This window comes from Mytilus trossulus, chromosome 4, assembly GCF_036588685.1.
Source record: "Mytilus trossulus isolate FHL-02 chromosome 4, PNRI_Mtr1.1.1.hap1, whole genome shotgun sequence".
NCBI lineage: Eukaryota > Metazoa > Mollusca > Bivalvia > Mytilida > Mytilidae > Mytilus > Mytilus trossulus.
Genome location: NC_086376.1, coordinates 65,230,482 through 65,243,863, shown reverse-complemented (window position 1 = coordinate 65,243,863; position 13,382 = coordinate 65,230,482). Strand labels below are relative to the sequence as shown.

General features: G+C 32.9%; 1 protein-coding gene across 8 annotated transcripts in view; it reads left to right on the top strand.

The window, feature by feature from the left end:
- The window catches only part of LOC134715757 (ubiquitin-associated protein 2-like), a 34,161-nt gene extending 22,087 nt beyond the window's left edge, over nucleotides 1–12,074 (top strand). For 4 of the 8 annotated variants that reach the window (XM_063578180.1, XM_063578177.1, XM_063578172.1 and 1 more), the window contains 10 exons: nucleotides 456–624; nucleotides 1,238–1,323; nucleotides 1,682–1,747; nucleotides 2,327–2,441; nucleotides 5,007–5,191; nucleotides 5,809–5,911; nucleotides 6,528–6,617; nucleotides 8,185–8,264; nucleotides 9,163–9,291; nucleotides 10,609–12,074. In XM_063578180.1, the coding sequence (XP_063434250.1) occupies nucleotides 456–624; nucleotides 1,238–1,323; nucleotides 1,682–1,747; nucleotides 2,327–2,441; nucleotides 5,007–5,191; nucleotides 5,809–5,911; nucleotides 6,528–6,617; nucleotides 8,185–8,264; nucleotides 9,163–9,291; nucleotides 10,609–10,716 (1,131 nt within the window). In that variant the 3' untranslated portion in view covers nucleotides 10,717–12,074. The remainder of the gene's footprint in view (nucleotides 1–455; nucleotides 625–1,237; nucleotides 1,324–1,681; nucleotides 1,748–2,326; nucleotides 2,442–5,006; nucleotides 5,192–5,808; nucleotides 5,912–6,527; nucleotides 6,618–8,184; nucleotides 8,265–9,162; nucleotides 9,292–10,608) is intronic. The other 4 variants (XM_063578176.1, XM_063578179.1, XM_063578178.1 and 1 more) reach the window with 4 other exon arrangements.
- The last annotated feature ends 1,308 nt before the right edge of the window (nucleotides 12,075–13,382 follow it).

Below are 13,382 nucleotides of genomic sequence, written 5' to 3'. Positions count from 1 at the left end.
TGATAGTTTTTAGATATTTATAATTTTGTAATATCAGGATGTATTGTTATAAAAAACAATCTGTTGTAGATATGTAATTACCATGTGTTTCCTTAGTCTTTTTATGTAAATATTTATGAACATGTTAATAGCCAAGTTTCTTTAGGGCTATTCAATTTAAAAACAATACGGCTTGTGGCTTGGAAAGCACTTTCATAGCCATCAACCATACTATTGCATTTTATGTTGCATACATAACCGCAAAATTTTGAAGTTCTTGACAAGCCCACGAACTTATACACAAATAATTAAAATTGCCTTCCAACCAAGATTTTATCATCAAGTGAATTTGTAAGCTGGTAGATTTGATATAAACTATATTATAACCTTTTAATAAAATTATTTTACAGCTACAGCTATCACAATTATCTTTCATTTTATGCAAGAGACATATAAGTGCTAATTGTCTTTTTCAGTATGAAAATTCCTCATCGTCAACAACAGCAAGTTTAACATCTACAACAAATTCAACTTCCCTAATCTCGACGGTGACGACTCCATCAGTTTCATCATCATCGGCAGTAACATCAACAGTACAGTCAACAACATCAGCTAAAGTTTCCAGTTCCGCTGGTACCAGTAAGTGTAAGCATATGTTAAAAATCTACTGATTATTGTGACAGGGCATTATTATATCACTCTTGCAATGTCAGAATTGTAAATATTTAGTTTTGACTATGTATACAAACTGAAAGATAGAAATGGTGACAAACAAATTCTTTTATTTGGATTTTAGGAAATACTACTGAATATGTGTAACATTAACTGTGGTTGTTCATTGTTTTGTTTTATAAAATATTATTATAATGTGTGATTGAATGTGACATTGAGAACAATAGAGATTTATTTAATATCACATATTATTGGTGTTTAGATATATTATAAGGTGTACAAGTCTGTATATAGATAGATTATAAGGTGTACATGTCCTTCTGTCTGTGTATCATGTTTATGTGGTAAGATCTTGATCTAATCAAATTCTACTATAATCAGTGAAGCATACAAGACATCTTTGTTTGCACTGTTGATGGTCATAGAGTACTTGTTGGCTTGATCTCATTGATGTCTACAATATAAATTATTTTATTCCTATATATTATTGGTTTTATTCATACTCTTCACAAAAAAAAATCTGCTCAAACTTGCAATTGAGAAATTGCTTTTATCTTAAACAATTATGTATGCTTTCTTTTTACAGCCAGTAAAGCACCACCAAATTTGCCACCAGGTGTACCATTACTGAGCCATCAGTATATAATGGGACAGAACTTGCCATACTTTGCTGTAAGTCAGTAATACTTAGTATTTGTGACTTTACCCTTAGAATAAATTGAACTTTATATCTCATTGTATCTATCTGGATTGATTTTGATTAAAAAATTTAAATATGTACATTGGATAGTTGTCTTAAAATATCCAATGTGGACACCTGGGTTAAATCTTGTTTTTAAGTAGGATCTGGAATATGACTTGAATGCTCCAAATAGTTCTAAACATGAACACTATCACCCTTCTAATGATGTTCTAGGAAATAAAATAACATGGCTTTATTTGCTATAAATAGAACACTAGTTTTGTTGAAAGTTATATAGATAAACTCTCAGTTTGAAATAATTGTCATGTATTTGTTTTCTACCTTCAGGGATTACAACAGCCTTTATATGGTTATGAAGATATTCAGTTGCTTCAACAGAGAATACCCCCAATGGTGAGTAATGTCTTGTTGCATATGTACCATAGATAACAATTATTACTACTTTTCCATAATTGTAAAAAAAAAAATGTCAAAATAAAATTGTTACGTTTGTCCACTTGATACTGAATTTTGGTCATTACCCCTCAAGATCAGTTTCACGGTTAGATATGGTTTTAATTATTTTGAAACATTACTAGACGCCCCATATATGTCACAGAAGCTAGACATAGCAATTATACATTCCAACAATTACTGTGCCAACACTTACATGTACATATATTAAAGAAGAAGATGTGGTATGATTGCCAATGAGACTTAAATTACACAGAAATTAACATGTATAGGTCACCGTGCAGCCTTCAACAATGAGCAAAACCTGCATGTATTTTGTGTCTGTATTTATTTTTTCAGTCATCAATAACTTGTCAAACCTCCATGGATTTTTTTTTAATTAACCAAGAAAATGATATCTCTGACCTGAAAAAATTGCCAGTTTTTTTTATCATTCATTGTTTCCAATTTTCAAAGATATGAATAGTTTTTATAATCAATGCGTTATGTTTGATTGCATTATTTTTTGTTGTATTTCAGAACTTACAAAACTTGCAGAATTATAACTATGATATGACTGCATTTGGTAATGTACCTACAACACTAAATACTGGACGAGAACAGACATCCCTGGCTGGAAATGTACCTTATTCAGGTTTGTATATTAATTAGGGCTCCGACTAAAAGTCGGGTCGCCCTAAAGTGATCAGTCTGTCCGTCCGTCTGTCCGTCCGTCCGTAACACTTTAACTTTGTGTCCGCTCCATATCTACAGTGATTTAGCTAGCGCTCGTCACTTTCGTATTTTACGAAAAGGTTTTCGACTTGACGAAAATATTTCATATCAATTTCGTCACTTAAATTTGGAAAGTGTAAAAATATTTACACATCAAATTACTTGAATTCTACCTGTCTTTATGTTTCTGACAAGTTTATGACCCTCAGGTAATTAACGTTTACCAATGTGTTAAAAGTTGTGATGACAAGTAATCCGCCTATCGCCAATCAGATGGGTTGCTAATCCCTTAATTATCATTATAAAACCTCATAAATGACCATCATAATAATCTATTTAGGTTAAATCAGTCAGTCAGCATTTCATTTTAATCATTTCTCACAGTTCAGTCGTATTTTCGTCATTTGAACAAAATTGATAAACTTCCCGGACATTTCAACTTTATTTTAATTTCAATATTTCCCTTACGATCATAATTTGCAGTTTGCTTGTCGTAGTTTCGTCATTTCAACGTATTTTCGTCATACTTTATATAAATATTCATCAAAAACTTTCGACAACTTCGATTAAAAAGAATGAACTTTTTTCAAAACGTAAATATTTTCACTTGCAAACAGGTGCTTCCTGTTCTATGTATTGCGCATGCATAAAAGATCGTAGATGAATCCGGTTTTATTCTGAAATTATAATTCAATTGTCACTTCCCGTTTTCATTTCTTTCGTTTAAAAATCGAAAGTAAACATGATCTACAGTCTACAGTCATTAGAATCGTCACATTAAGTACGGATGCAGATCCTTCTATCCAATATTAAAGAAATTGATTCCAAATAGATATTAAAACGTATTTTCAAGGATATACATGATTGTGAAGTGAAAAAGTCGTTACAAGTTCATTTGTGCAGTGGTTAAAAAATAGAGGCACCCAACTTTTGTTGATAAGGGGTGTGCCCTGAAAATAACTGAAGTGATGTTTTGACCATATTACCAGATCCCTGTTCTTATCTTCATATCTTAGCATCACGTCAGTCAATTCATTCAATATTGTCAATAACTGCCTACATTAGCAATCCTAAAGTCTTCAAAGATCCTAGACTAGTCCTTGAAGGACTTGGACATATATGTATAGCTAGTTTGATAAACATCTTAGATCCCTTGCTTTATAAAAAATTAAGGCTGATTTTTATCACGCGCAAAAGTGACTAAAGACCTCAAAATCCTAGCTAAAACCCTGCATATCTAGAAAACCATTATGATTTCATACTTTATACTTTACATGTTTATTAACCACCACTAGAGGGGGTGTCATGATGTATGTACAACTTTCTAGGTCAAAGGTCAAGGTAAAAAAACTTTGGTTTCAGTTGACAACCCTGTGTCCTGTGGTGATGATCATGTCCGCTCTTTATCTTGAGAACCCTTATGATTTCAAAGTTTATACTTGACATTCATTTTAACCAACACCAGAGGGTGTGTCATGATGTATGTACAACTTCCTAGGTCAAAGGTCAAGGTCACAAACTTTGGTTTCAGTTGACAACCCTGTGTCCTGTGATGAAGATCGTGTCCGCTACATATCTAGATAACCGTTCTGATTTTATACTTAATACTTAACAAGTTTATTAACCAACACCAGAGAGTGTGTCATGATGTATGTACAACTGCCTAGGTCAAAGGTCAAGGTCAAAAACTTTGGTTTCAGTTGACAACCCTGTGTCCTGTGGTAAAGATCGTTGTCTGCTCCATATCTGGATAACCTTTATGATTTCAAAGTTTATACTTGACATCCATTTTAACCACCATCAGAGGGCGTGTCATGATGTATGTACAACTTCCTAGGTCAAAGGTCAAGGTAAAAAAAACTTTGGTTTTAGTTGACAACCATGTGTCCTGAGTTAAAGATTGTGTCCGCTCTATATCTTGGGAACCGTTTTGATTTCAAATATTATACTTGACATCCATTTTAACCAACACCAGAGGGTGTGTCATGATGTATGTACAACTTCCTAGGTCAAAGGTCTGTCTGTCTGTTGGTCTGTCCATCGCTTACAATTTTGATTCACACTATATTTATTTACCCAACGTTATTGACAGCGGGGCCCACAGAGATGGCTTCCATCTCAATGATATCTAGTTTGACCAAATAGCAGCTGAAAATTGGAATATAAGAATATGAATTCTCTATAGCATTAGTAATAACTAGAAGATGCCTGTGAAATAGGTGTACAATAAGGCAGGGGGTTTATACTTAAAAAGGGAGAGAGGTCCAGATGTCAGGTGTTTGTGTTTTCACATAATGAAATTGGTCTCTTCAGTAGTATAGATATAATGTTGAGCACACAATAAGAACAAGTTCAATTCTTTCATGCTGCAATATTTTTTGGAGTAGATAATTGAAATATATTTAAATGGTCTTACAATTAATAGAAATAAATTTAATAGATATTCACTTGGTGCAAAATATTTACATTATTTTTGACATTTCAGGTACAGAAAACAAGTTGAATAGAGTAGAAGCACAGTCACCGATTCCTTCTACCCAACAACAGTCAACACAATCACACCAGCAGCAGCATTTTATTAACTTACCATATGGATACTGTTACCCAGGAACTGTTTTGCCAGGTGCTCCCACTGCCATGGGGTTCCAGTACCCACCACAAATGTTCCCAGTAAGTTTTCATTTACAATGACCTACTGTAGATTCGTTATTGTTCGTTTGATACCAGTTTCGTGGGAACAGGTGCATCAGGAATTCAAATTTCAACAAATAACAAATTTTCTGTAGGCTTTGTACACAGAAATCATCAAAACCAAGAAATTAAATATCCACAAAAATGCAAGTTTTACTTAATCCACGAAAATAAATGAATCCACAGTATTAATTGTCATAACAGTAATATGAAAATGTTTAGGCGTGATAATGTGTTAAATAGTAGGTGTTTTTTTATTGCAATCTTGTGCATTAATACTGTTTGAAATCACTTTAATATAAAAAGAAACATTTCTTTGACATAGCCATTATTTCACAGTCATCTGTGAACAGTACTGAAATGCACAATTCAACCTGTTATGGTACATATAATTTCAATGTAAATATAGCAAGTGACTTCAGCTGACCAGAAAAAAGCATTTGAGAATTGTAAGATTTTTCTTATACCATAATTTCCAATTAAAACCAAAATCTTTGTTGCATGATTATTTGATCATTATATTACTTCTTTTATATTAGATAATTAAAGTTTTTGAACTTTTTATGTCAATCCTAAAGATGACGATTATTTTATAGGTACCACCAGTGACTAACACAGGAGCTCCCCATGCTGGTACCACAGCAAATGCACAGTTCCAAAAACAGACTTATGGATCTCACACTTATGGTAGTAATAAAGGTAAGAATCACAAAACTGTAAACCAAGTAACTTTAGCAAACAGAAAAATGATGCGAAAATGTAAATTGTCGCAAATATGTAAATCTTTGATCTTTCATTATTTTGAATATTTCAAAGTAAATATTTCAAGTTACTTGAAAATATTAAAATAATTCTCCTTGATCCATTGAATTTTTGTCTAGTTAATGTACATGCAGCAGTTATTTAATAGCATTCCAGAATATGTGTGGTTCTGTAGTTTCTGATGGTGCTGTCACATAGTAATTGACATTCTCTTCCTGACCAGAGATAGTTTGAATTTCTTAATCTAAACAGATGGCGTTCATTATCACTGAACTAGTATATATTTGTTTAGGGGCCAGCTGAAGGACACCTACAGGTGCGGGAATTTCTCGCTATATTGAAGACCTGTTGGTGACCTTCTGCTGTTGTTTTTTCTATGGTCAGGTTGTTGTCTCTTTAACACATTCCCCATTTCCATTCTCAATTTTATTATAGATAATCACATCCAGGGGGATGAGTCAAACCTAATTTATAGATTTATTTGTTATTGTATTCCTTTGTGTCACACACTATTTATTTTTATTGTGTATATATAAATTTAAATGTATTGCAGCTTATGAGGAATTGGCACAGGACTTCACCAAGTCTACCTACATCAATCAGTCCCAGAACAAAGTAACAGGAGTTTCAGGTTTGTTAAACGGTTAGCATCATGTGTAGTATAAACTAATAATACTATTTATTTTACTAACATAGTTTAGAAGTGTAAATACTAATTATTAAAAAGAAGATGTGGTATGACTGCCAATGAAACATCTCTCAACAAGAGACCAGATGGCACAGAAATCAACAGCTATAGGTCACTGTACGGCCTTCAATAATGATCAAAGTCCATACCACATAGTCAGCTTTAAAAGACCAGGAAATCACAAATGGAAAACAAGAAAACTTAACTGCCTAATTAATGTACAAAAAAATGAATGAAAAACAAATATGTAACTCAGCAACAAACAACAACCACTGAATTACAGGCTCAAAACATGTTAGGTCCCAACTATCTCCTTAACCTAGGACAGTGGTGAAGCAATACAACATAAGAACGAACTATGATACTTCTTTTTATACGCCCGTTTACGGGACATTTTATGGTATACTGTTGTTAACTATAGGACATAAACTCAAAAATGCTTTAACCAATTTGCATGAAACTTTGATGAATTGTTTATATCTATTTATGTGAGCTGCCTTTCGTTTTTTTCATAAAGATAAGATTTCATGTTTTTTTAGCTTTTAAGGTTTTATTCATTACTTTAAGGGGGATGGATTGTCCAGTTTTTGGACTATTACTCACAAACGATTTCACCAATTTGCAAGAAACTTTGCAGAATTGTTCATATCTGTTGACACAAGCTTCATTTCAATTTTTATACATTTTAGATATATTTTTACTGAATTGTGGGGTTATATTCATTTCAAAAAAGGGGATTCAGACAATATCTCAAAATGCTTTCAACAGTTTTCCAGAAATTTTGGTAAATTGTTTTTTTTCTATAGTTATAAGCTCCCATTCGAATTTTCATAAATTTCTGATATACTTGTAAAAGGGTTTTAATAAATGGGGAATTATCACGTTTTCGGACATTAAGAAAATAGTTTTCATGAAATTTTGGTAAATTGTTTATATATATTGTTGTAAGCTCCCATTCTATTTTTATAAATTTATACATTGGATTTTTTGCATAACAAGGGGGGGAATTTCTAGTTTTCGAACAATATCCTTAAATTTCTTTGAGCAGTTTTCATTAAACTTTGGTGACTGATTTATATCTATTAGGTAACCTCCCTTTGGTTTTTTTAAGGTTCTGATCTGACATTGAGAGGTGATTAACCTTTATTCTCTGAAAACATGACGGGTGTATCATGCCCTCATGGCGCAGCTGTTTATTGTAAATGTTTTACTGATATTTGTTCAGATCATAATGACAGCTTTTAAATCCTCAGCTTCAATACAATTGTAACACCCAGGAACAGCAGTCAATATAGAATAGCCCATCATACAGTAATTCCCCCAAAAAATTACTTATGTTGATGGATTACTCAAATTTGACTTTATTTACTTACCTTATTGATACTTGTATTTGTGCTGTACTTTATTTTGGTAATTTTTCTTCATACAAACTTCACTAGGTGAAATAAACATCTAAAACCTAAACAATACACAAAATTGAGTGTATTACTCTTTGAAAAATGACACTTATCATTAATTATAGGATCTGCTACCACAGTAACAGCTGATTTGGCCGGAACAGGACTGCCAGGTGTGTCAGGCTATGGCAAAACACATTCACAGGTAATTTGAAAAGATCAATACAGAATTTGCTTTATTCCTTTGTCCAATGTTTTTATTATTTTCAAAGGAAAATTACTAGAATTCTCAATGTTGGTTTCTTTAAGGGAACAGCTGACTGTGCAAGGGCTGTATAGCCAGTCAAGGTTGTTAAAAACTTTGGTGTGCCTGAACTGAAATTTTTATGAAGTTAGATACATTTCTAGACACAATATAGATTTTTTTTTTAACTTGCATGAATATATACCAAGTTGGAAATTGTGTTTTAAGTGAGTCTTATCAAGGGGTACAATCAAAATCATGTGATGGATATACACACACCGGAAGTAACAGTCGAGCAGACCGCTTGAAAGGTAAGTAGTCGTATTTACTTGTTTATATCAATAAAATTTAATAAATAAGGTAGTGCACCGAATGTCAGATACTATCTAATTTTGAAATACACAATTTTCCTTGCTGGAAAGCGTGCAGTTAATGCTAACACTTCGACATAGATAAATTTCGAAAATTTGGAACTGTGTCAAAGTGTTTGCAATAACTGCACGCTTTCTAGCAAAAACAATTGTGTATCTTAAAACTACATACTATCCGACATTCGGTGTGCCAACTTATTAATCAAAATGTAATTGATATAAACAAAAAAATGCAACTACTAACCTTTCATGAGGCAAGTTCGACTGTAACATCCGGTGTGTGTATATCCATCACGTGCTTTTGATTGTACCCCTTGCTTATGGAATCGATTTTCACCATTATCTACAGTCAAAATCATGATTGGGACAGGGATTTGATAAACAATGTATTCTACTAGAAAGGTTAACTTGTTCCATCTTCACGATTGGAACACAGGAATTTGATAAACAAGGTATTCATGCTAGAACTTCTCTTATTTAATTTACAGCAGTTTGCGACAGGAACCCAAGCAGGAAGTCATATTGGTGCACCAACAAATCCATATGGAGCTGCTCAGTTTATTCCATTGATGACTCATCAGCCTCCATCCCAGCTCCATATGCAGGGATTGCAGCAGGTAAATAATTTTTATAAGGAACATAAGAATACTTTTTTGGTCAACTGCTGTGTCGCCTGTTTATCTTGTATTTGTCAATGAAATAACATTTTTCTGAAAATTTTACAAATAAAAAAAACATCTGTGGTGTGATTGTTTTACATATTGCCTGTCGTTGAAATTTAGATATGATTGTTTTGCTGCTTTATGATAATTATACCCCCGCTTTAAAAAAGGGGGGGGGGGGGGGGGGGTATACTGTTTTACCTCTGTCTGTCCGTCCGTCCCATGAATATTTTTCTCAGAAACTACAATACAAGGATTTCTGAAATTTGGTTTTAGGGTTTATCTAAGTCAGCTATACCCTGTGATGCGTTTTCAGATTGATTACTTGACAACTTCCTGTTTACCGAACACTTGTATAATTTTACACATGATAGCTAAGTTGAAAATTTCGTCACATTTTTCTCAGGAACTACAATACAAGGATTTCTGAAATTTGGTTTCAGGATTTATATAAGTCAGCTATACCGTGTGATGGGTTTTCAGATTCATCACAAGACAACTTCCTGTTTACCAAACACTTGCATATTTTTACACTATTAATATTATCCACTTGCGTCGGGGGTATCATCAGTGAGCAGTAGCTCGCAGTTTCACTTGTTTTATTGTAAATGCTAGTTCAGACATTCGTTAGCACACTATTTTCCAGATCTCTAAAAGAATGATATAAAAAAATCTATACTGATCACAATAGTCAATTGTGAACTCTTAAGTATGGGCATTTGGGTATTGGACAGTTGTAAAAATTAATAACAGAACAAGAATGTTCTACTAAACACCACCTTAAAGATGTCTACTTCTCAGTTAATAATAACAAGCCTAAAGACCACTTGAATGGACCGATAGTAAATAAATAAAGGAACTCATAAGAAAGAAAGAAATGATGGGTCCTTGTGCTAGTGTTTGAGATATAAGCCATTGAAAATTTTGTGAAATAAGATTCTCTCTTGACTTTTTTTTACATTTTTTCTCTCAAAAATAATAGGATTTTATCAGATTTTCAAATATTGCTTTTGAAACTATATGTTACAAGATGACGGAAAAAAAATGTAAGATTTAGTGGGCAAAATTTTTAAAAGCAATACATGGATATAATAACCAGAGGATTCTGAACATCTCTAAGTTTGATTCTGTTTCTCCACTCCATACAGTGTTAGATTTAATTATAAGTTAGTGATAAAGCTTAAACTGGTCCTTATTTTTACTCATTTTTGCAATTTCTAGTATGCATATTCATAAGTTGCTATAAACAGCATTATTTTTTGTCCATTGTAGGATACAAGTACTGGATCCAGTGCACGCATTCACTCCCAACAGACTAGTTCACAGGCCAAGGCTGTAACTCCCAAAGGTTACACCAATACATATTGGGGAACCAGTTAAACATGGAAAAAGATGACAACTGAGGACAGAATTGATGAAAATGGCCTCTTAAATTTTGTTGTATTTTAAAATATTTTGTGTTGGTGTTCTGTGTCACACTGCTGGGGTTTAATATTAAGTGGTTTCTGTGAGAAGTTCCCCCCTTTAAATGGTCGTTAGTAGATTTTCGTAAGTCTTGAAGATGCTGTGAATTAATTGTAGTTTATGAGAATTTTTTTGCTTATTAATATTGTTATTTAATATTGGAAATGGTCTTCATTTGATGTGTAACATCATTGTATAGTATTATTCCATAGAGATCAAGCTAGTGTGTGTGCTGTTGTTCACGATGTATATTGTGGGTGCCTTATGAATCCCTGTGGTGAATGGTTTTAAACGATTTCTCTCAGATTTGTCAGATTAACAGATGTGTCACCTTTTTGGTTTGAATGGAGAATTGATTGGAGCAGGAGGATAGAGTAGCTAGGTAGAACCCTATATTTTCCTTTGAAGCAAGAGGGCAAAGAAGCTAGGTAGAACCCTATATTTTCTATTGAAGCAAGAGGGTAAAGAAGTTGGGTAGAACCCTATATTTTCCATTGGATCAGAAAGATGAAAAAGCTAGGCAAAGCCCTATGTTTTATAGACTGTAGTTAGATTGAGGGTTGTACTGATGAAAAAGGTTGCACTTTGTTGATGAATTTTATTATCACGTTTCTGGTGATATATGCCCCCTTCACTCATGACAGATTTCATTTGTTTGTAAATATTTTTTTGTAAGATTGAAAAAAAATCATAAATACACCGTGTCACATGACACTTCTGAGAGAATATCAGACGAGGAGTAAGCTTGATTACTGTTTCATATTTTTGGAGTCAATTTTTCCTAGCTGCTGTTTATTGATTTATTTTGTATCTGATTTGTACAGTTTTATGTTAAATTTTATATTTGAGATAGTCAATGAAATAATAAAAAGATAATCTATTTTATATAACTTAGCTTGCGTTAAAAGATTTGCTGAAATATATTTGTATAATAGTAGTTAAAGGCATTCTAAGAAAAGTTAAAAAAAGGTACAAAATATTTGAATGAACAGCAGATATAGTTTTTCCTTTGTTATTTGTGTGCAGATTACTTATTTGATGTTCGATGTATACCTTATTAAACTAGTGTGCATGTATATAAATTTCATTGTAATACATAGAAAAAAATCATCTATATTGTCATTGGCTAACAGTTATATTGTAGGAGAAATTTTTGTAAATATATAAATATATATGATCAAGTATGTTAAACAACAAATTTTTGCCTTTTAAATTGGAGCATTGCGTAACGTACATTTCCTATTGTGCTCATAATAAAGAAAAAATAATTGAAATCAGATTTTGCTTATTTGTCACTTCAACTGCATACTGTAAATTCAGAAATTAGTGCAAGCATTTATTATTGCAATTTTGTCATTTTAGACTTTAATGCGATTTTAATTTTTACAATTTTGAGAAAAAGCCTGTTTTATTCATACTTATAGATATTTTAAAATGTGAGTTTAAATTATTTTGCAATAATAAAAACCTCAATAATTTCTGAATTTAGGGTATATAGCCAATACAATCAATGTTACACAGACATGTCTGACCAGTGGTGTTAACATGGATACATGTTAAGTTCATAAATTACAGCTTGGTGGTATTCAGGATTCATTAATAACCACATGGTTTATGTACAAGACACTAAACAGGGGAAAAAAATAACAACCACTAAATTGCAGGCACATACATAATAATTGGATGGGGTAAAGCATGTCCTCTAGTGACCAACCCTCCCCTAATTTGGGACAGTTGTGTATTAACAGCACACCATAAGAACAAGGTATAACAATCAATTGAAAAGGGCGTTACTCATCAGATTGATACAAGCACAAACATTTTTGGGTAATTTTTAGCTCGCCAGTGCCAGTGAGCTTTTATAATCACTTGTTGTCTGACTTTGTTTACTTTTACAAAAATCTTCTCTTAAACTGCTGTGCCAAATTTTACCAAACTTGGCCACAATCATCATTGGGGTATGTTCATGAATTGTGTTTGATGACCCTGGCTTCCAACCAAGATGGCAGACTACTCCATTGTGAGACAAATTTGATTTGTTATTTAGGGAATCACTGAAGCATGACTCGAGTGGCCCCCTCTCAGGCAGTCAGAGTGCCCTTTTGAAAATTTCTGGATCGGCCACTGCTTTTGCATTGTAGGATTTCAATATTTTCATTGGATGAATGGTTCCTTATGCTGTGTCCATGCCTCAACTCTTGCAAAATGTTCAGCCAATTCCTTGCAGATTTTGATAAATATGAAAAAACAAGAATGTGTCCAAAGTACATGGATGCCTCACTCGCACTATCATTTTCAATATTCAATGGATCGTAAGTTTGGGTAAAAAATATAATTTGGCATTAAAATTAGAAATATCATATCATAAAGAATATGTATACTAAGTTTCAAGTTGATTGGACTTCAGCTTCATTCAAAAACCTTCACCAAAATCTTTAACCTGAAGCAGGATGAAGGAACGGACAGAGCAGATAACATAATGCCCCTCTACTATCGTATGTGGGGCATAAAAAGAGTCAAAGGGGGCATCCAACCATAACACAAAATCAGTACATGCACAGCCAACATAAAAAAAACAATCC